Raw genomic sequence first — 22,187 nt, 5'->3', positions numbered from 1 at the left:
GGTCATTCAGTGACAGACCTGCGGGTGGCTATATTACAACAGAAAAACTTCAAAAACAGACTCCAAAGAGAGACTGCTGAGCTAGAATTGATATGCAAACTAGACACAATCAACTCCGGTTTGAATAAGGACTGGGAATGGCTGAGCCTTTACAAACATTGACTCTATCTCCCCTTGTAAGTATTCTCACACTTATTATCAAACTGTCTGTACTGGGCTAGCTTGATTATCACTTCAAAAGTTTTTTTTCTCTTAATTAATTGGCCTCTCAGAGTTGGTAAGACAACTCCCACCTGTTTATGCTCTCTGTATGTGTGTATATATAGCTCCTCAATATATGTTCCATTCTATATGCATCCGAAGAAGTGGGCTGTAGTCCACGAAAGCTTATGCTCTAATAAATTTGTTAGTCTCTAAGGTGCCACAAGTACTCCTGTTCTTCTTTTTGCGGATACAGACTAACACGGCTGTTACTCTGAAACCAGTCCTTCACTAGTATCTATTAAGTTATACTGTGCTCTTGTTGGTTTAAAATGTTTATTTATACTCTGTGTGGCACTGAGAAGTGGAGTGCCATATATAAGCAGTGTACTCTAATGAAATATCTATAGAATGAGACAGAGTTCAATCATTGTCTGATTTCAAATTGAGGAGGCCTTAAGATCAGTCTGAATACTTTTTGGTGTATACAGACAGACACTTAAATATTTGCACTCTATGTAATTTGAAGCAGCCAAGTAAAACAAAGGTTGTGTGGTTTGGGAATAATAGATTACCTGGTATACACTGAACCTGCTCACAACGGGCTTTTTTACAGGTCCAATTTAATGCTCACTGTACTGTAAATTTCAGAATAAAAACATATTTTAGCAATATTAAATACACATACAGGCCCCTCTTTGTACACTGTGACATGTCACACACTACGTGCTTTGTGTGTGTCTTTTAGTGTTTGCAGTGGAACGTGTGCAGAAAGCTAGCCTGATGCATAAAATACTTGTATTTCTTTAAGGTAAACACTGCTGAAACATTTGGGAGATTGAAATAAAAACAAGACATTTATGAGACATAAAGGTATCACATAAAACTGTTGTGAATTAGAAGAACACTGGCTGAATCCCAGAACAGATAATCCTTATAAACATGCAGGAATGTTGTAAACTGTATGTGAACGATCTTATGTTCATATGATACAGTACCTTAGGAGATTCATGTTACACTGACTGCTGTCTAAGTCCCAGTCACAGGATTTTCATGGCCTCAAAGATTAAAATAAATACATGTATCTTTCCTGCCTCCATGAAGACATTTTATGTACACAGTTTTATTATACTGAACATAGATACCAAAGACTGATTTTTCTTGAGCTGTCAAAGTACAAAAGAAATGCAAAAAGTCCTTGCACAGATGTAGTACAGTGCTGAATTTTATCTTTTGGCAGGTGCTCAATATGCAGCCCACATAATCACATGTTAATGACTGGAGTGTGTTAATCAGCATGCATACCTGATTCCTTCTTGCCCAAGGAAAAAAATCAAACAATTTATAGCATGTTAATGCTTCTACTTTCGAAAAATACATTCTAAATATACAGAACTGGGGGAGAGGGGGGATTTTTCAAACATTGCTTTATAAAGAGATGAAATGGTCAAATAAAGGGTCTATAGATTTGGACTGACCAAGATAAAAACTAGGAGTCCTCCGTGAGATATTCAGGTGGTGATTAACTCAGTTTTAACAATATTCTTCCAAGAACATAGGGAAAATAGTTAAAGTAACCACCACAATGTTATACAGCATCAAGAATAAAAATAATACAGTAACTAGTGTACCAAAATAGTAATTATCTGATTCCCCACTAAACAAAGTTAATCACCTGTTTAGTTATCCTTACAAAACAAGTTATTCTGCACTTTATTGAGGGAAAAATTTTGTTTTGATACTTTTTAATTTAAAAAGGTAAACAATGTTCTACTCAGGATTCTAATATAACCAAGGCCCCAATCCTGTAAACATCTGGACATGTGCTTAACTTTATGTACACAAATAGTTCTACTGAAGTCAAGTTAAGCACATACCTAATTGTTTGCAGATCACAGACCAACATACAAAAAAAAAAAAAAAGTGGTCCAGAGCCACAATTAGCTTTTAAAAAAAATACCATGATCTATCTTTTTTGCATTATAGTTGCCCATAAGATGCATATAATAATAGAGAAATAAAATGAAGCATGTAATTTGCCTTTTAGCACTTGTTATTTTCAACCAAGACTTTGCATCTGTGTAATCGCGTGTAAAGTGTTTATCTATCTGGACATTTATTCCATACTCATCACCTGGCACCCTACAAAGAATATTATCATTGTGGATTTGCAGTTGATGCTCATATAGATGTGCACATGCAAATAACAGTTTACCTGAACAATTCAGCTAGTGAGAACTCTTGTGGACACTGAATTGGAGGTAACTGTTAGAATTCTGGGCACTTAAATTTGGTTCATTTTATACCTGCATCTAGCTACCAAGTCAATTAAAAATGTGGGTATTTTAAAATAAATTATAACTTTAACTTTGAGAATTTGAAGCCATGAACTGATGTAACAACACAGTACCAAACAACCATGGCAAAGCTTAATAAGTCTGAAAATTATTCTCTTCTGAAAAACCAGAGCTGATGTACATTCCTTTTAAAGTTAAAAACTGCTTTTATACTAAGGGAAGTCTAGTATCATTTGTTTCTGGTTATCAGCAATGAGGCATTAAGGCCTGCATAGTTCCACCAATTTCTGTTATCTTTCTGACATTAATAGTTTTTCTGAGGCTATAGAAAGTTAAACTGGATAATTGTTGGCTTAAAAAAAACTATGTAAAAGATAACAAATACAATATCAGGTCTACTCTCTTCTGCGTGCAACATTCCCATCAACATTAATGAGAGTCGTGTGCACAGACACAGCAAGAGCTGCAGACCTATGAGCTTGCTTAACATGAAATCTGAAACAGATATATAATCTTGATATTATTACTTTGTAAAATGTATGACAGTTCTCTCATTTGACATATAACCCAATGAAATCAACGCCAGTTCCAAACACAATCGCCTCTATTTGATATTATAAAGTGTAGGGGATAACATAGCACCCCATGGACGTAATAAGCTTGTAATGCCATAATGTGTTTGCCTTCCCATGTGCCTGTGTCCCAAATAACACTATCCTTTGGACCATATTCTGGGCTGCGGCAGGAGGCACAGCACAGGCAGTGTAGATGAGGGGGAAAGAGGGCTTTAAGCAACTTTGTATCTTATTAATCATAGAATATCACAGGGTTGGAAGGGACCTCAGAAAGTCATCTAGTCCAACCCCCGGCTTAAAGCAGGGCCATCCCCAAACAGATTTTTGCCCCAAATACCTAAATAGCCCCCTCAAAGATTGAACTCACAACCCTGGGTTTAGCAGGCCAATGCTCAAACCACCGAGCTGTCATTATCTCTCAGATTCTGTCTGCTCCAAAGGCCAATATAGCTCCCTGCATAAAACAGTAGCCCCAGTAGCTGGTCTCCCCATGACCTCCTATGAGCTACCCGCACAGCCGTAGTGCAAAATGCTATGGCACTCCCCACCCACTGCTCCTGGCACAACTTGTCTCAGTCCATCCCTGCCATGCCTCTACAGCAGGTGCTGCAAGGATTGGGGAGAGAGTAGCTCCTGTGAAGGGGGAATTCTCCCCAGGGCCATTACTGCTCCTTTACAGACCCTATGCACCACTAGAGTGTCATATAGGCATCAGAATCTGTCCCTTTGTTCTCTTCCCACATGTATTTAGCAGAGAAGATCCTGCAACATGAAGTCAGACTCCAGATTTAATTCAGTTAAAGGTGTGTGAATTTAGAATCCCACTACAGACCCAACTCTAATACTTAGAATCATGGGAACATACCATACAATTTGTCATAGTGGATCAGACCATTTGTTCATCTAGTCTTGTGGCCTGTCACTGACACTGCCTATACCTGATACTTCAGATTAAGGCTAAAAGCCTCATAACTGACCTGGGTAAATTGCTCAAGGCTCTACATGGGAGTGGGTGTACAGGAGAGGGAATTGTTTCCTGGCCCCTGCAGTGAATGAAGTGTGAATCATGATTACCACTTTTTTAACATGGCTAACTACCAGGACAAATATTATTGGTCATAAAATTATCCAGCTACTTTTTAAATCTAGCTACAATATTTAACACTATGGTCTTCCTCTCACTCCTCCCCATCCTCTATCACCAACTGTTCCTAATTAGTTTCCACAAGGAAATCATTTTTCAATGCAATTTACAAGCTTTATATGTCCCGCTTGCTAATCCCTCCCACATGGGAGAATGCAGTGTGACTTCTGTACCTTCAAGCCCGCACAATTTTTGTAATTTTTCCCCATTCCTTAAGTTTGGGGGGGGTTGTTCGGGTTGTTTGTTTGTTTGTTTTTCCCCAGAAAGGGAGAATTTAGCCCTTCACATAGGAACAATGTTTTCTGCTAGCAGATTTATCAACAGAAATAAATATCCACACCTCCACAATTTTTATTTTAAGTTAAAGTTAGAAATATGGTGATAATGTCTCCAGCTCTGCAATGGAATATTGCAGGACCAAATCCTTCTATAGTTCAATTCCCCCTCACTCCCCTCTGTAAAATCAAATTGGTGGGTGATATGATACTTGTAGTGTAAGTCATTACAGGTCTGACGTTACAGTTGTTACACATTGCTGAATCTGTCAAATGAAAAGGGAGCACAAAGGGAATCTCCAAATGCAGCTGCTATTTTTCATTTGTTAAATCCTTTTATTACACCATATAAGTACACAGCTGGGAAATACTATAGAGTGGGAGTTAAAACAAAATATTTTGGCTTCCAGACATTCAGAATACACAAAGGACTCAGTGGAAAGCAATGCCTGATATCAAAAGGGAGTGAAAGTTTGAAAACATTTCTAGCCTGCATGGTTTGTTTTTTTTTAAATGATAATGCACAATGTTGTTTAAAAGGTATATTATGTTACAGAAAGTGTTGCATTCAATAAATACTGGAAACAACTTCTTTGATATTTTCTTAGACAAATTTTCATATTGCAATATCTATTTTCACCAAAGAGCCATATAGCCCTCATCTCTGCACAGGGTTGCATACTGTATACTGTAAATACCAAAATTCCCACAGATCTTTGGGAGTCTTGAGAGAAGGTAAGGTTGCACACTTAATTCGATAACACACTAAAAGCCAAATTCTTCCTTTATATATATGGATGCAATACCTGTTGAATTTACCACCTTATAAGCAGACAAGGCATGTTAATGGTGCATTTTAACCCCAGCCACTGTGTTTTTTCAGAGTAAAAGGGTGTAAGCAGGTGCCTTTCCCAACCTGCTTTACAACACAGTCAACACTCTGAAGTCAAAAACTGACTGTCTTTCATGGAGTTCGGTTTTATTAACAAAGAAATTAGCAGCATGCAGCTCAAGCAATTTCCCCAGGTTTAGCAGCTCCTACAGTTTCTATCTCATAACTACTCAGCCCATCCCCATTCTTTCTCTAGAGAGTCACTCAATCCTGATATAAGGAGCTGGAGTAAGCAGCCACCTGTATCGGAGAGTTATTAGAACCCTCTTAACCTTTTCCCAGCAAGATCAGCAACTGCTAGCAAGTTGGGGTGTTTCAAACAAACAGAGACAACTAACAGGAGTAAACGAGATTTGCACATAAGGACCCATGGCAGAATTTAGCTTTGTCAAAAATATTAAATAAGTTGTTCTGAGTGACAGCCTCACGTTGTAACAATTGTTTAAAAAAACTGAAGATTTTTCACAACTTCTGTTACAATCATCAAAGTAACGTTCCCTAAGCTGTCTCTGGTTCCACAGTAGATCAGCTGAAGCATCATTGTTGTGTTTGTTTTAAATTCAACTGACCTGATCTAAAGCCTTAGAACTTCAATTTTCACTTGTGGCCAAACCACTTAAGTTATACCTAGTCTTTCTTGGGCAAAAGTTCCCACTGATTCAGCTGAGCTGTGCCTGAATAAAGATTGCTGGATTTGACCCAAGGGAGTTGTGGGACCAACTAATGATTTTCAGGAACTTTATCGAACTGTATGATGTAGTATTTTCGGAAACAAGGGAGGAAAACCAGAATGCCAAGTCACTCAAGCAAAGTTCATGCACCTGTTTCTGAAACATGATAGGCAGGAGAGCGACTTGTGGCTGTTCAGTCTCCTCAGAGGTACAGCAAATGTGGCATGAAAGTGTATCATTCCAAAAGAGAGAAAATGGAAATTACATTTTGCCATTATAAATGTAAAATCGTTTTAAATTACTGTGCACAAGCAGGATGTTTGATTTTGACTGAGATACTAATATATTTCTCAGCACACAGCCTGAGTATATTGCCTGTGCCCTGGGGAATTCAAGGAAGGTTGAGAATTCCTTCCTCCCAGACGACAGAGTCACTCCATGACTGCTACTGCTGCCCTGAGGCTGCGACTCTCATTGCGCGTATGCCCCACTCTGGAATGGGTAGGAATGGCTCTTAAGAATGCAAGAACAGCCACACTGGGTCACACCAAAAGTCCATCTAGCCCAGTATCCTGTCTTCTGTCAGTGGCCAGTGCCAGGTGTCCCAGAGGGAATGAACAGAACAGGGAATCATCAAGTGATCCATCCCCTGATGCCCATTCCCAGCTTCTGGCTCATAGTCATCCTTTCTTCAACATATCTGGTCAACCTAGCTGTGTCTCAGTTTCCCTGTCTATAAAATGGAACTAACTGAGAATTACTGTGATATGTTAACTATTGAATGTCTTGAGCACATATATGCAATTAAAATGAGTCTGTATTCCAATATCTAGGAATTTTCTATAACAGCCATTACCTGGATAATTATATATAGATATATGTACTCTATGACCATTCTGGTCTATCGTTAAAACAACAGAAAATATCACACATAATTTCAGTTGAAATCAAGGGGACTTTTGTCTGTTTCGCAACTGAAGCATCAAACTCTTGGTGACTTTTTAAACCCTGATCTTGCAGTGAGTTATGCTCAGACTCAATTTGTGGCTTATTGCTTAGACATCATTTTCCTGCTCTATTTATATAATCTGAGTCATCCCAATTAATTTAATAAGAGTTATTAATACTACAGAAATACTTAGCATATATTTAGTGCCTTCATTCCCAGGATCAAACTTATGAATGATTTAAGTCTCCCAATATCTGTTTAGGATAAATCACTATCATTATGTTTCTAACCTAACTATGAAATAAATTTATTATTATTGTTGAGTTTTTAAACGTATTATGGTGATGGTAGTACTTAGTTTTCAAACTTAATGAAAAAAATAATTCTGACAAACTCACAAGCGCAAAGAAAAGGCAGGCATTTCACTTTAGCTTATTTGTGTGAATTTAGTGCTTGTGAAAGGTGCCGGTTTGAAAACCAGAGTTCTCCATCCACAGAACAAAGCAACAGAGGGTCCTGTGGCACCTTTAAGACTAACAGAAGTATTGGGAGCATAAGCTTTCGTGGGTAAGAACCTCACTTCTTCAGATGCAAGATCCACAGAACAGATACAGTCAGAAGCAAATATCCAGTCCACATGCCTTGATTCTGCTCAGCACGGGCAAATACACAGATAAGAAGTTCATTGAATCTCCATGTGCATTCAGTTTTTGGCAGCTCTGTTGAGACTCCCAGTTGGTTTCCATCATAATGGTGTTTTTGTCACATGGATGTCTGTCCAATGGGATAGACAACTCCAAACTTATCTCATATAAACCACTGAACAAATATCAGGCAGTAACAACTTTCGGTCATTGCTAACCTTGTTTGTATTTGAACTGGTGATCTAGAGCATGAAAGGCTTGATATGCAGTTAACATTTGCCCTTCCCAAAAGGCTACCATTTCCAATAAACATAATGAGTTGTGGTATCAGCCCAGATGTTAGCCTCTGTGTTCCAGTGTCAGACTATGAATGTTCTCACTTTGGTGGGTTTCAGAGAGAAAATTAATATTACATTTATTATTTGAAGTTGAATATGCACTGGAGATAAGGGAAGGCCCTTCTTTAGAAACATATTCAAGTTTCTTTCTGCCTTCAACAGCTCCTGTAGCCCAATTAGATGATGGACAGTTATGAGCTACACTCTTCTTACTGAAATTAATGCACAAATATATGAGCTAAAGAGGTTATGACATAAATCAGGGGATGACTGGAAACCTGATAAATAGATGCATTTCCCTCCTGAAGGTGAACTCATCATATGATCTCATTCATATAGACCTGTATACTTAACAAGATTATACAATTATAATTTATAATTATTCCATATTGATGTTGATCAATTACTATGCCTGGCATCTTACCAATTAGAAAGTTTCACATCTATGAAGGGTTGCACAGAATAGGCCCTTCTAAATGAGAGGTGAGGAATCTTCCGAAATACTAAATTCAAAAAGCTGCATGTAAATGGGAAACTTACCATTCTATGCTGGGCTGAGATAACACTGTCCCAGTCGGCGTCTTGTTGGATGGTGGTGACCAGAGTCGGTAGCTCCTCTGAGTGAGGTTTGTTGTGCATTAGGGTGTGTAGAGGCAGATGGGAGGCCACGTGATGATCATTGTTGCCCTCTTCCTTGTCTCGTGATGCTAAATCCTGGGTCATTGCTTCCTCTCCATCAGCTGCACAGGCAAATGGAGAGGTGGCCTGCTTGGAAGACATTCTTCTGCAGAACAAAAGAAGGCAGGACATAAGATTTTACTAGTGAGTACATGGATGAAGCTATAGATCAAAACATGAAAATTGGAGGCAGACCCTTATGTACATGAGTAGTCCTTTCTCATTTAGGTAATCCCACTGTAATCAATAGGACTATTTGCAGGACTAAGGGTTTAGAGGATCTAGATCCTTGCTCATTTAACAGGTTCTTCAGAAGCTCAGAACATTTCAGTTCTGTGATAAAGGGCTCCAAATGAAATATGGTATTGACTTAACCTATGTCATCCCATTTACACACACTTGTAAGATGGTATCATTTTCTCCAGCCTTAAGAGAATGATGACTCTTCTGGACATGTATATTCTGTTAATTGTGTCTGTGGGCCCAGCCCACTAAACTTTTACTCCCATGAACAGTCCTACTGCCTTCTGTTGACTTCAATGGAATTACTTGCGTAAATAAGGAGTACTCATATGAATGAGGGTTTGCATGATTGGATCCTTTGCTTACTTTGTCCCCTGCATGTGGAATTTGTTTTCTTCACAGATGAGACTTTCTAAGTCATTAGCCAAGCTGTTCCAAAGAAGTACTATGATTTGTTTGTTTAAGGCTTTACCGTTTCTGAACCGGTTTTAAATTGCATCCAGTTTTACCTTTTGGAAAGGGCTCTGAGATATTCACTTGAAGGGTGCTATAAAACTGTAAGTGGCTTATTGAAAGAATGACTGATAATGTATGATTAGTCTTGAGGCAATCTTCTGCAGTTTGACTTAAGTGCCTGAGGTAATTATATTTCTATCTTTATTAGATATTGAATACAAGATACAAAGCATTTGAAAGAATTCAGTTAAATCTGAGTGTCAAGTTGTAATAAATAAGTATATTTATTTAAAAGGGCATTTTCCTAATAATAGCTTCTTAATGCCACTCTACATGCAAACACAGCTTTGCCACAGTTTATGTTACTTAAATTAAAATATAAATTATGTCAATTCAAAATTTTAAACCACTTTTTAAAAATTTGTAGTGAAAATAACCACAACTGTCAAAGCAGACATCTAAAATATATTAGATTTTTTTTTTACAGTTTTTAGTAACTTTATAATATCTGTAAGACTGAAAATGCTTTGGAACTAAGGAATAAGATCTCCACCTTAATTGCTCTTTAGCAATAATTGATTTCATACCATTTCTTTAAAAATGCACAAATCAGTTAACATAGGAAACCACATGAGCATTTTTCAAATTAGCAAATCATTAACTCACTAGTACTGTTTCTACAGACAAATAAATACTGATTAAAGGGTCTGGAAATCTGAGACTAACAGTTAAATTTACAAATGTGTCACATGCTTTCATGAATATTACAGTGAAGGAAATATCAAGTGCAAAGAAAAATAATTAAGTTAATTCCAATTTAAACAGTACTTTTTATGTAGCAGCCCATGTTTCACATAGGATTTAACAGCTAATGCTAAATTTCTCACAATTAATGAGGGGGCTTAGATTTAGTATTCTACAGTGAAAAAAAAATTAATATAGGAACAGCTAATCTAATTATGCACAGTTCTAAATAAAAGTATTACAAGCTTTTGAAGTGCTTTGATACATATTAAAATGCTGATACCTATTTAGAATAACCATTCTATAAATAATGATAATCCTGCCTCAACTTGATACTAGTGGTGGGGGAGGGGATAAAGGTTTGCATTTCCTTTAAGAGTATTAAAGTTGTCAATGAGTAGAATTGAGTGAATATAACATTCATACTCCACTAAAGAATACATGTTTACGGTGCACATAACAAGCGGAGAGTCCAGAAACTATTATTCTTACAGGTATTTCAAGAGGTTCTGGTTCATAATTACTGTGACCTAAGATAATGAAAAGGTTAAGATACATTGAGAGATATATTTCTATATTTCTGATTACAATCATCATGTTAATTTACTCATTTGCATGACAACATAATACATTTACTATAGTTTCATACAATTTATAAACTGTGAATTTAAAACTGAAAGTCACAATTTGCATTGACTTCACCTCCTTAACAAACACCATTCCTGTTATAAACCGAACTGGCTTCCTCCAATAGCAATAGCTATGGTTGTTTTTTCAGTATAAATTAATCATGACACAAAACCAAAAATGAAAATGTCTCTTAAGAATAATTTCAAGTACAAATTGCACCAATGAATAATAGTGCACAATCTTAATTAAACACAACTGTGCAGCTGTGAAAATAGGCTAAATCTGTCCAAAGCTATGAGTTGGCTTTAAAGGCAGGTTTGTTAGGGAGTGTTTTCCTAAGGAAGGCTGGGCCCCCAGTCTTAATCAGCCAATAAATTATTTCCTGCAATTACATTAAATAGAAAATTATCTTCAAATTGGGAATGTTAATTGAAAATCAAAATTCAGAGTGAAGTTTAGAAATTACATGCTGAATATAATTAGTCTAGAAAGGCTTCACCTCTATTTCATAAATAGGCTTTTGGTAATTCCTCAAGTGACCATTCAGTAAAGCTACCTACTTGTAATATAGTACTGTAGAAAAATATTTTTCTGTTATTATATATATATATATATAATTTAAGTTAATTATTTATAGAAAGGGAGAGAATATGTCATCTCTAAAATATACTAACACAGATACAGTCCTACATACCTATAGCCATCAACCCCTCCCTGCAAGTTTAAGTTACCTTTTCTGCACTATATTAAACTGGAATACTCAGGTGTAAGGGCCAATTCCTGCCAGCCCTATCCATGGGAAACTCCTGTTTACCTCAGTAGGAGTTCTGCACATGGAAGACTGCGAGATCAGCCTCTAACCAAAGGCTGAATTTAAGCCATAATTTCCAAGGAGTATGATCAAATACTCCCACTGAAATAGCCCATCAGATTAATCCTTAGTCCCATCGATCCACAAAACAAGCTGTTCTGCTAAAATAAATGTTGACAAATATTATGGGTAGCTTATTTTTAAATATTAATAATTTTGCAATTTTAAACTTAAAATATTCAAAACTAACTTACCATAGTCCTTAGTAAGGGTAAGGGTTACCATTTCAGTAGTAAAAATTAATTAGACATGTAAAAGGTGTCTCAACATTGCTAATTTCCATTTTACCTTATTTTATTTGTGCTCTGTTATAAATTAAAATCAGTCAAATGATTTTTTTTAAAGTCTGTTCAAAAAAAAGTCTCCCTAGTTATAACCCCTGAAAACAGGGGTTTATAATGGAAGTGCTGACACAACCCTAACTAAAGCAGCGCAAATGGTGCCGCTATAATACACAAAATCAAGTTCTATTATTCTAAACTATCCTCGCTCGTGGGGTTTTTCTTTACTGTGCTCCTAGCCAAACTGCTGAAGCATGAAAAATTTAAATGCAATCAAGTGGGTCCAATTCTACTTTACTAGAACAAGTGTCTACAGTGGTACAATCTTAAAACGAGATGCAACAGATTTGTTTGGTGCTTTTCTTCTTTATTTTTTTTAACTGTTTATTTATAATACTGTGCAGTGGAGATAAAATAAGAGGAAATTACACTCACATGATATCAGTGTATCAACTACACAGCACACATTATAATCAGAGAGAAAAAATATATTCTCACACTGGTTAAATTGACTGGTTAGCACAACTATCAGCAAGGCAAACAATATACCTACAGGATTTGAGAAAGATAGGTATGAATCCAGAATCATTTATCTGAAGTTCATTTCCCTATTTATCTTTCCTAATTGGGTTAAACAAACACAGGTTCGGGTTTTACAAAATCAAAACAAGACACATCTCACTTTCAAACTGAGATGGACAAAAGTGGAACCATTTAGCCAAACCTCAGTGAAGTTGAGGAAATGGGAAGGGTTGGTAAATCGGGACCCCAATTTCAACCAGCCTTGGTTTCCATGTTGTAAAGCCAAAATCCCAAGCGTGGGTCTGCGCTGCTCCCGTATTTCATGTCAAAATGTATAAGCCTTAATTTTTACCCTTAGAAGAATTTGCCTGTCCTCTAATGGAGCCTAGCAGTCAGTCATTCTATACAAACATCAGAGATTTCCTTTTTCCTAAAGGTAATGCTTGTCACCCGTTCCCAAAACTACAAATGATTATAGAAACTTTTCATCTAAGCCTTTTCTATGCCTAAAGTTCTTCAAATGATTTAAAGCTGCTTCCTTTAAATAACTAGGTGGCATGCCTAACACCAAAGGCATGTAATGTCTAAAACTGTCCATCCATTACTCACAGAAGGACCAAACAATGAAATGCTCCAGGGGAAATTAGGGATCAATTTTGGGTCCTAGCCAGGAGATATTTAAACCCAAATTACACAGCACTAATTTACAGACATAAATAATGTGAGAGCCTAGTCACAATTTAAGAATACCTAAACCATCTGATAACAATGAGCTATATGACAAGGGACACTTGTGGCTGACCATAGATTGCAATGGAATCTAAAGACTGTTTTGTCCCACCCCATCAAAGCATTCATAAAGCTATGTCTATAATCCCAATAGTATAGACGCAAGGTTTTGACAATGCCATGCCTCCTCTCCTTAAAGGTGGCCATCCTTATTTCCTCCCCCAAAAGCCTCAGTTTATCAAAGCACTTAATCACATGTTTAACTTTAAGCATCTAAGTCCAAGTGACTTCAAATTGGACTGCTCACCTACTTACAGTTAAGCACATCCTTAAGTGCTTTCATGAATCAAATGAATGAAACAAATGAATTATAAAAGAAACATTTTTCAGAAGTCCTCAAAAAAAACTTTAAAGAACCATTTTTCCTTCTAACTTTTCACAAGAACTTCATGAAAGATGTTCATGAAAGATGTTACTCAGTTAAGCCTGGAGAGTGAAGTCCTCTCTCGCCTCTCTCTCTCTCTCTCTCTCTCCACCAGGGCAGCAGAAATGGAAGTTTCTCCCATCCTTGTCAAATCTTACCCAAAGGGTCCTCTGCTACAGATCCACACCCACATCCATACGAAAGTGATTGTGCCGCTCCTGGTTGCTTGCCCTCCTGTTCCCGCTCCCCGTGGCAGACTCCAGCACCCTATAGAGGTAGGCCCTACATGGAACTTAAGAGTCAAATCATGAGTCCTTAGGCCTCCTTCTAAACTCAAGGCCTGCATCCATGAATCATGCCTTAACAACTGACCACTCCTTACATCTGTGCAATCCCTCCATTATCAACTATAGACCAGATCCTGAACTGGGGTAAATTGACAGAGCTCCACTGAAGTTACTGGAGCTGCAACAATTATTCCAGCTGAGGAACTGGCTCAGAATATTGTAAACACACAGGGAAATTATCACTATTTGCCTTTGCTGTGGAAGGATCCCAATTTCTAGTTATGGGAGCATTCAAATATGACTTAATTTAAAGAAAAATGAAAATGTTGTGCCAATAGCCAAATCATTTTGCAGCTCTGCTCCCGTAAAACGAAGTTATGTAGACATAACTCAGCAACATAATTCATTGTTTATCTAATGCTGTAATCCGTCTGTCATGTAAGAATAAACAGTTATTTCCTAAAATTATAAAGTCCCACATCTGATTGCAAAGAGCATTAGTAACAGGAATAAGCAGTTACTAAAATACTCACTACTCCTGAAGCCCCATATTCCTACGTGTGTCCCTACATACAAAACCTACATGGAGTTAGACTGATGACACATCAGCATCTGTGAGAATGAGAAGAGCGTGTGGGCTGTGCATAGGACTGAAAGCCAGTAACTCCTGTATTCTACCCCTGGCTCTGCCACTGAGGTCCAGTGCGGCCTTGGGCAAATCAATTAATCAGTCTCTCAGTTTTCCCAATCCCTACCTCAGAGGGGGTTGTGCGGATTAGCTAGATGTTTGTAAAGCACCCTGAAGATTAACAGTGTTAAATTGATTCATGAGAAAGGTCATTCCAGGAATTGCATTGGGAATAAGAGAGGGGGAAAGGAATAGATTCAAGGAATGGCAGTGAACAACATTAATTGCAACACCCAAGACTCCAGCTAAAATAAACATCAAGCTAAGTGATATAAGTGCAGCCTCCACAATACACACGTTCTATTTACAAACCAGATAAATGACTCGTTAGTAGAAATAGCCTGAATCACAAAATTTGATTCCATATCCACTCATACTCCAAAGCTCAGGAGCATTAAGATCTGGTCCCATCTCTACTTCATTCTCTCAAATGTATCATATAATATCTGCACAGTTTGTTGAATGATGCAAAAGCATTTTTTATACTGACCGTGCAGTCAGGTACGTTCCCTGGGGGTTAGACTAGATGACCCTTGTGGTCCCTTCTAAACCTATGATTCTATGTAAAATATTAGACTTAAAAAATTATTCGGTCTCTTTATCTGACTGTCAAAACTAAACTAAAAAAAAAAAACCACACCCTACAACCCCTGCAGACTTTATGGTGAAAATCCTAAGCAAGCTATTTTTGGTAGGTGAAATGTTCCTCTATCTTTATTCAGTATCAGTATTTTTCACTGAGAACATGCAGCCCCATTCACACAGAATGCAGTGAAGGGCAGTGGAATACAGGATAATGACTTAGTACCCGAGATGTATTCTTCTCAAGTCACAAAAGTTAATATTTTCTACAGTTTATTTTTAGCGGACAATATTGCTGTCACTTTATTTATACAGCTTAAGGCTGTTCTTTGGACTGGAGCTCATATGCCCTGGAATGCTTTGACTCATGAATTGTTTCTCCTGATAATGTTACATCACGCAACCACCTCTGTTTAATTGGTTAGTATTAGCTTCTCTGTGGTGACTGTGAGGACTTTAAAGTCCTATGACTGTGTCATGTGTCTCTGGATATCCAATTTCCTACTGTTGCAAAAAAATATCTGACTTCAAGCAATCTTTACCAACGACTTTCCAACATGTGAACAATAGTGAGTGTACCAGCAACTTATCCATCATAACTTGTTAGAATTTGTTGCTTTAGGCAGCAAGTAATAGAACATATATTTTACTAAAAGTACCCCATTAACAATAAGATTAAAAAACAATGGTTGCTATAAATAAGTATTAAGTCACAGGTTTTTATGGGAAAGAATGCTTAATTGTTTAGCTAAAAGACTACATAAATGGATTTGATAAAGGATGCCTAAAAATACTTAGAGGAATTTATTTCAACATGTTTAGACTTTGAGTCAACAATTCACATAAAAAACAGAAATAGCTTTTTACCCTAATAAAGCTCTTGTTTTAATAACTTGAAATCTGCAACTCAATACTTCAACCTGTAATGCAGAAGATCCTAACAGGTTGTTAATTAAATCCTTCTGATACGTTACAGGATATATACTATATTGGTAACATACAGGATAGATATGCTATATTGGTATAAATACAATGTCTTTGTATATTTTCCTCCTACAATCAATTTTCAGTAGCTGCATAGGACACCACAAAATATAGTAAAGTGAAAAGTTAGTCACAGAGTTGCAAAAACAAAAGCTGACATTCCATGACTCAGTGCCACTCAACACAGAATTGAGTGATACATATTATCTACAATCCGATTTTCCCCCCAATATTTTTGATGCTCATTTCTAAACTAAATACAGCATTTCTGTAATTCATCTTCTTTTCAGATAATGAAACAAAGTCTCAATTTCAGGCTCATCTGTAGTCACTTTGCACTAAACCACCTAATTATTACCACCCTATAACAAGAAACAATGTTTCTGCAGTTCAGTAACAGATTATCTTCTTAATGAAAACCTTACAGTACAAGACTAAAAAACATTTCTAGCAGGCAAAGTATTTCTGATTCAGTAAAGGTTATGCAAGCATCAAAGCAGTTAAATATAGGTGCCAAACCACATTGCCAGGAGCTCTTAGTACTGTGAGGTAGTGTTACCTGACAGCTTGGTGAATATAAAATTACTTGTTTCTCCAACTGAAGACAATCAAATTGTCACCTTCCATTGTAATAATGCACAACTAGACATCAGCAAAGTGCAAACATAATTACCAGGAAGAAAACAAAACAAACAAAAACAAAAATATCAAATCTAAATTTCTCTTAAGGGTAAACTCGAAAGGCTACTCAAAAAAGGGAGTTCATTTTAATACCAAATACTATGGTGCAACCCTGCTATTATTTAGCAATAAGATTTATAAGTCTTGCATTAAGTGAAAATGAAAAACAGCAGAAGGATAAATATATAAAAAGCATAAATACTGGTAAAAATCATCCAGTGTCTCTCATATGCACATATAAAACATTACACTAGTGCCCTGGTGTGCTCCACAGATAAGTGTGCATCTGCTGCATTACTGTTATTATAAACTTCTATATCCAGGGGTTTATCTCTAACTCATAAAATATAACTCCAGACTAGAACCTGGCATGCATTGATTTAAACAACAAGCAAATTGCTTTTGGAACTAAAAAACAACTTTCAGTTTCAACTTGAAATTCCACAGATCATTAATCTACAATGGGTATAAGTGACGTTCAAAATTTTAAGAATTTGAAGGACAGGGTTTTGGAATGGTAAGTTTAGTTCATATGAACTAACATTTTCAACACAAATGTCTTGAGGGTGTTCGGTATCTGGACTGTCTCTCCAGCAGTGATATCTGCATTTTGACAAGAGACATCATCATGAATGGTTCCACGGTGATCTGTGAAATCAAAGACTGAGTTTTAAAGATACTGTAGCTATGGACATGCTATGCCACACAAAATAGTGCCTTTTTAGGATTTACACATTATAAAGTTCCTTATCATTTTGATTTATTCATAAAATGTGATTTATTTTTAAAAACTGACCCTTGAAAAATTTGCATTACATAGTGTTATGGATCATATTTTATAAATTGCATATGTATTAATAAATATTCAATAAATACCTATTGATCTGATACACTACAATCTAGCATGTAAGTCCATCTTTTTTAAAGTCTTCTGACACAAGCAACCTCGTGTTTTCAGCAATGCTAGGGGAATCACAAAAACTCAAAAAGAACCAAAGAAATGCAAAGCTGACACTCCATCTTCAGCAATAGGTTTTGTCTAGTTGCAAGAATGGAGGAGAGAGCACAAAGAGCTCCCTTTCCCACCTTGCACTCCTGCACAGGGGCCAGACTAGGGTTACCATCCGTCCGGCTTTCCCCGGACATGTCCGGCTTTTTCAGCTTTAAATGGCCGTCCGGGGGGGATTTCTAATAAAGTAGAAATGTCCGGAATTTCCCCCTTCCCCTCATGCAGAGTGCGGCGCAGCTGATTGGACGGCTGGGCCTGATTGAAAGCCGCTCGCAGCCACTGGGGCCTCTAGCAGCCAGAGTCCCTCCCCCCTCCCCCACTCCCTCCTCCCCCGCAGAGCAGCGCCACAGTGTTTGGCTGCATGTGGAGCTCACAGCTCTCCCTCGGCCTGGTGGGGGGGGGGCAGGCAAGGGACAGGGAACGGGGGGTTAGATTGGTCGGGGGTTCTGGGGGGGCTGTCAGGAGAAGGGGGTGTAGAGAGCAGTTGGGGCAGGCAAGGGACAGGGAACGGGGGGTTAGATTGGTCGGGGGTTCTGAGTGGGGCTGTTAGGAGAAGTGGGTGTAGAGAGCACTTGGGGCAGGCAAGGGGGGTTAGATTGGTCGGGGGTTCTGAGTGGGGCTGTTAGGAGAAGTGGGTGTAGAGAGCACTTGGGGCAGGCAAGGGGGGTTAGATTGGTCGGGGGTTCTGAGTGGGGCTGTTAGGAGAAGTGGGTGTAGAGAGCACTTGGGGCAGGCAAGGGGGGTTAGATTGGTCGGGGGTTCTGGGTGAGCTGTCGGGAGAAGGGGGTGTAGAGAGCGTTTGGGGCAGTCAGGGGACAGGGAGACTTAGATAGGGGTGGGGTCCTGGGGACAGTTAGGGTGGGGGGTCTCAGGAGAGGGCAGTCAGGGGGATTCTGAGGGGGGCAGGAAGTGGGAGGGGGCGGGGCGGTCGCGGGGCTAGGGTGGCACTCGGTGTCCTCTTTTTTGATTGTTGAAATATGGTAACCCTAGGCCAGACAAAGCCTAGCTCTTGTGCACAGAGAAAACGCAAACACTGCTCCAGACTAGAACAGAAATTGGTGTTAGCCTCCCAACAGGGTGTGGAGAGAAGGGCCAGGCCATGGTCCTGCCCCTATATGCACAAGCAAGCAGATCTGCCCCCAAATCCTGCACCCAGTCTCAGGCCCAAAGTCTCCAGGAGCTCCAAATGGATGTCTATACCCTTTTCCCCCCCAACAATATTGCAAGGACTTGTCTTAAAGAGAAAATCTAGCCCCTAATTTGAACCACTGAGCCTAAGGCTAGGTCTACACTACCCGCCTGAATTGGCGGGTAGAAATCGACCTCTCGGGGATCGATTTATCGGGTCCCGTCGGGACGCGACAATCGATCCCCGAATCGACGCTCTTACTCCACCAGCGGAGGTGGGAGTAAGCGCCGTCGACAGGAAGCCGCAGAAGTCGATTTTGCCGCCGTCCTCACAGCGGGGTAAATCGGCTGCGATACGTCAAATTCAGCTACGCTATTCACGTAGCTGAATTTGCGTATCTTAAATCGACTCCCCCCTGTAGTGTAGATGTACCCTAAGACTTAGATAGTACATATCATACAACATGGAACGCTCCTTCTCTTCATTGTGTGGGTGCATGTCTCTCCACAGTTAAGAGCACTGTAGCTGATACCTGATAATACAGCTTTACTTTCAAAGGGCAGTGCGGCACCCTGAGGAGTATTCAGAGTTATAGAGGAAGATGTGGGGACAGCAAGTCCACTACATTCTTAAAGTGACAGCACTTTACACATAAATTCATGAATGAGCATTTTACCCTTCAATAAGCAACATGAAATGAGTCTAAAATATCAGACTTTGGTTTGATTTTTGTGACTTTGGTGAGTTTGTGTTTTCGTTACAACTCTTATTTTACTAAAGCCGGCTCATGTGTGTAACAAGATAGTGTTGTGCATAGTGTTTCCTTGTTTTGAACTGGTGCCTACACAGTACAATACCCTACATGCATATAGAATTGTTCATCTTGCAGGATCTGAAAATGTATTTACAGACCATGTACAGGAATCACTTAATTCACCAGTGAACAGCAACTACTACTTGGGTAGAAGGCCTCAACAGTGCTTTAGGTGTGGGTTATGAAGAACTATGGCCAGCTGAAACTTCAGGGAGAGTTTTAAGCAGGCAAAATGTAACTGCTTGATTGGCAATTTGGCCTGGAAGAATACTGGGACAAACCCCTCTAACACTTATGCAAAAAATATGCAGTGCATTCTTCAATGATCACAAATAGACAGGGTCCCCGATCTATGTGGACAATAAAAAAAAAGTTTCTAATTATATTTTAGGTGAACAGATGAAAGCAACAGTTGAATAAGTTTGAACAGTTTGAAAGTTTCTGTAAAACGTTAAATAAATAACTACTTGTGTTCTCCATAACTTAAATGGACCAGCTGCCATTAAAAAGGCATGAACAATTTGAAGTGCAATTTACTAAAAGTTTCCTAATTTTTTGGACTAGATTTTAGGTATTTTTCCCTCTATCCTGACATAGTATTCACTGATTAAATCTTTATCGCAGTTTTAACTGCCCTTTACATCTAAAAATCTTTTTTTTTTCATGGAATATAGAACAAACTAAAGCTACAATTTCTAACACTCTAAATAAACATTTAGTACAACTAAGAAAATAAATAATTCTTTGCTTTTAATTATTTTAATTTATTTTTAAACTAGCGCCCCAATGTAAACATTAATGTAGTTTTTAAAAGGATTTTATTGGAACGTGTGGGTTAGGCATTGGAAAACATCACAGAACGTTAATGTTAGCTTCCTGTAGACACACAGGTAGAACCTAAATTGTTCAGTCATTCAAGTGAGATCAGCAAGAGTACAGCTTCTGTATAGGGCACACTAATGCTGTTAATTGCATCAACTGCAAAGGAAGCTATAGTACTTTCCCATACTTAAGGTTCAACCCTACAAATTGCCAAACACCTCCTGTGAAGGACTGAGAACCCTCCATTTCCACTGACTTCAATAGGAGTTGAAGGCACACAGCACCTTGCAGGATTGATCTGTAATTACTAGAAGAAAAGTGCAAAAGCAATCCTAAGGGGAACTGTGAATAATGATAAAATTATCAGTTGTTCCCCAACCCCAAAGATTCCATTACAATATTTTTAAAAATATATTGAAATAAACATTACTAAGCATAGGGATGTATTAGAACAAAAAGGAAACCCAAATCCAGACAATCCCTGCACCAGAGCACCAAATAGAAGTTGTCTTCAGTGATTTGAAGTGCAGTTGTCTTCGGTGGCAGTTTAAGGGAAATATATATAACATTACATTTCCACTCATTCAAATTATTTTTTAAAATAACTCTTACCATTACCATTTGAAATTCAGTTAGTTCTTATACAACTGACTGCAGCTCGAGCACTGAAATGTTCTTATATAGTGCCTGATGTGGTACATAACAGCTGAAATAAATAGCTCTCTATTGTGGTTTTCATCTCTGACCTGATTTTTCCTATGTTTTTAGGATACATCATATGATCTGTATTTGAAAATGAAGAATCCTAGTTTTCTCAACACTGTCAATTTTTGCTCAAGGCTATATGTTGTAACAGTTTCCCGCTTGTGTATATTGGTAATAATTTATCATAGTCAGGCAAACAATATATAATACGTGCTGCTGATTACTTCTAAAGACAAAATCTAACGGTTTCATTTACTCCTGCACATTTGTTGTGAACTATGTCATCAATTTAAAAGTAAGGCATTTTCTGTATAAAACATGGGATTTTACTGGCTTCGGTAGCAGTGCTGACATCCACACCAAAATTCATGAATGAGACGCTCGTTCTCCAGGGGTCTATAGGATAAAAAAGAGCCCTGCACTTATTTAATGTATTGTGACATTCTGATAAAGAATTGTGACAAGTTGACATTATGGGCCAAATCATCAGCTGGTATAAATCAAGGTCGCTGTATTGAAGTCAATGGGGCTTTTCTGATTTAATCAGCTGAGGATCTGGCCTTTAATCTTGACACTAATATTGGGTCATGATGTAATACAACATTGCCAGGTGTTGAATAAAAATCATCAGGTGAAGATGCAAACGTTACACCATCATGATAGATCACATGGCACTATAATAAATTTTTCCCCACAGGGCAAGATAAATATGAGACAACCTGAGGGGATGATGTAGAATCTGCATTCAGAATGGTAGAAGACTGGTGTATTCTCAATATCCTTTCAAATCATTCTGCTTTAATTTGTTCAAAATAATATCAGGCATAAGTTCTTGGAATAAGCATTTTCAAAAATAATGACAGCGACTCCTTTGATTAGTATAAGTGGAAACATTAAACAATCATTTTACAACCTGCTGTAA

The 22,187-nt window shown here is 38.0% G+C and overlaps 1 protein-coding gene across 17 annotated transcripts in view; it reads right to left on the bottom strand.

The window, feature by feature from the left end:
* Positions 1 to 22,187, bottom strand: part of SOX6 (SRY-box transcription factor 6) — a 462,971-nt gene that overhangs the window by 268,993 nt on the left and 171,791 nt on the right. For 16 of the 17 annotated variants that reach the window (XM_054026307.1, XM_054026306.1, XM_054026304.1 and 13 more), the window contains one exon: positions 8,527 to 8,770. In XM_054026307.1, coding sequence (XP_053882282.1) covers positions 8,527 to 8,770 — 244 coding nt within the window. The remainder of the gene's footprint in view (positions 1 to 8,526; positions 8,771 to 22,187) is intronic. The other variant, XM_054026319.1, reaches the window with a different exon arrangement.

The sequence above is a fragment of the Malaclemys terrapin genome, chromosome 4 (assembly GCF_027887155.1).
Source record: "Malaclemys terrapin pileata isolate rMalTer1 chromosome 4, rMalTer1.hap1, whole genome shotgun sequence".
NCBI classification, from domain to species: domain Eukaryota; kingdom Metazoa; phylum Chordata; order Testudines; family Emydidae; genus Malaclemys; species Malaclemys terrapin.
This window is presented reverse-complemented; position numbering and strand designations above follow the sequence as displayed.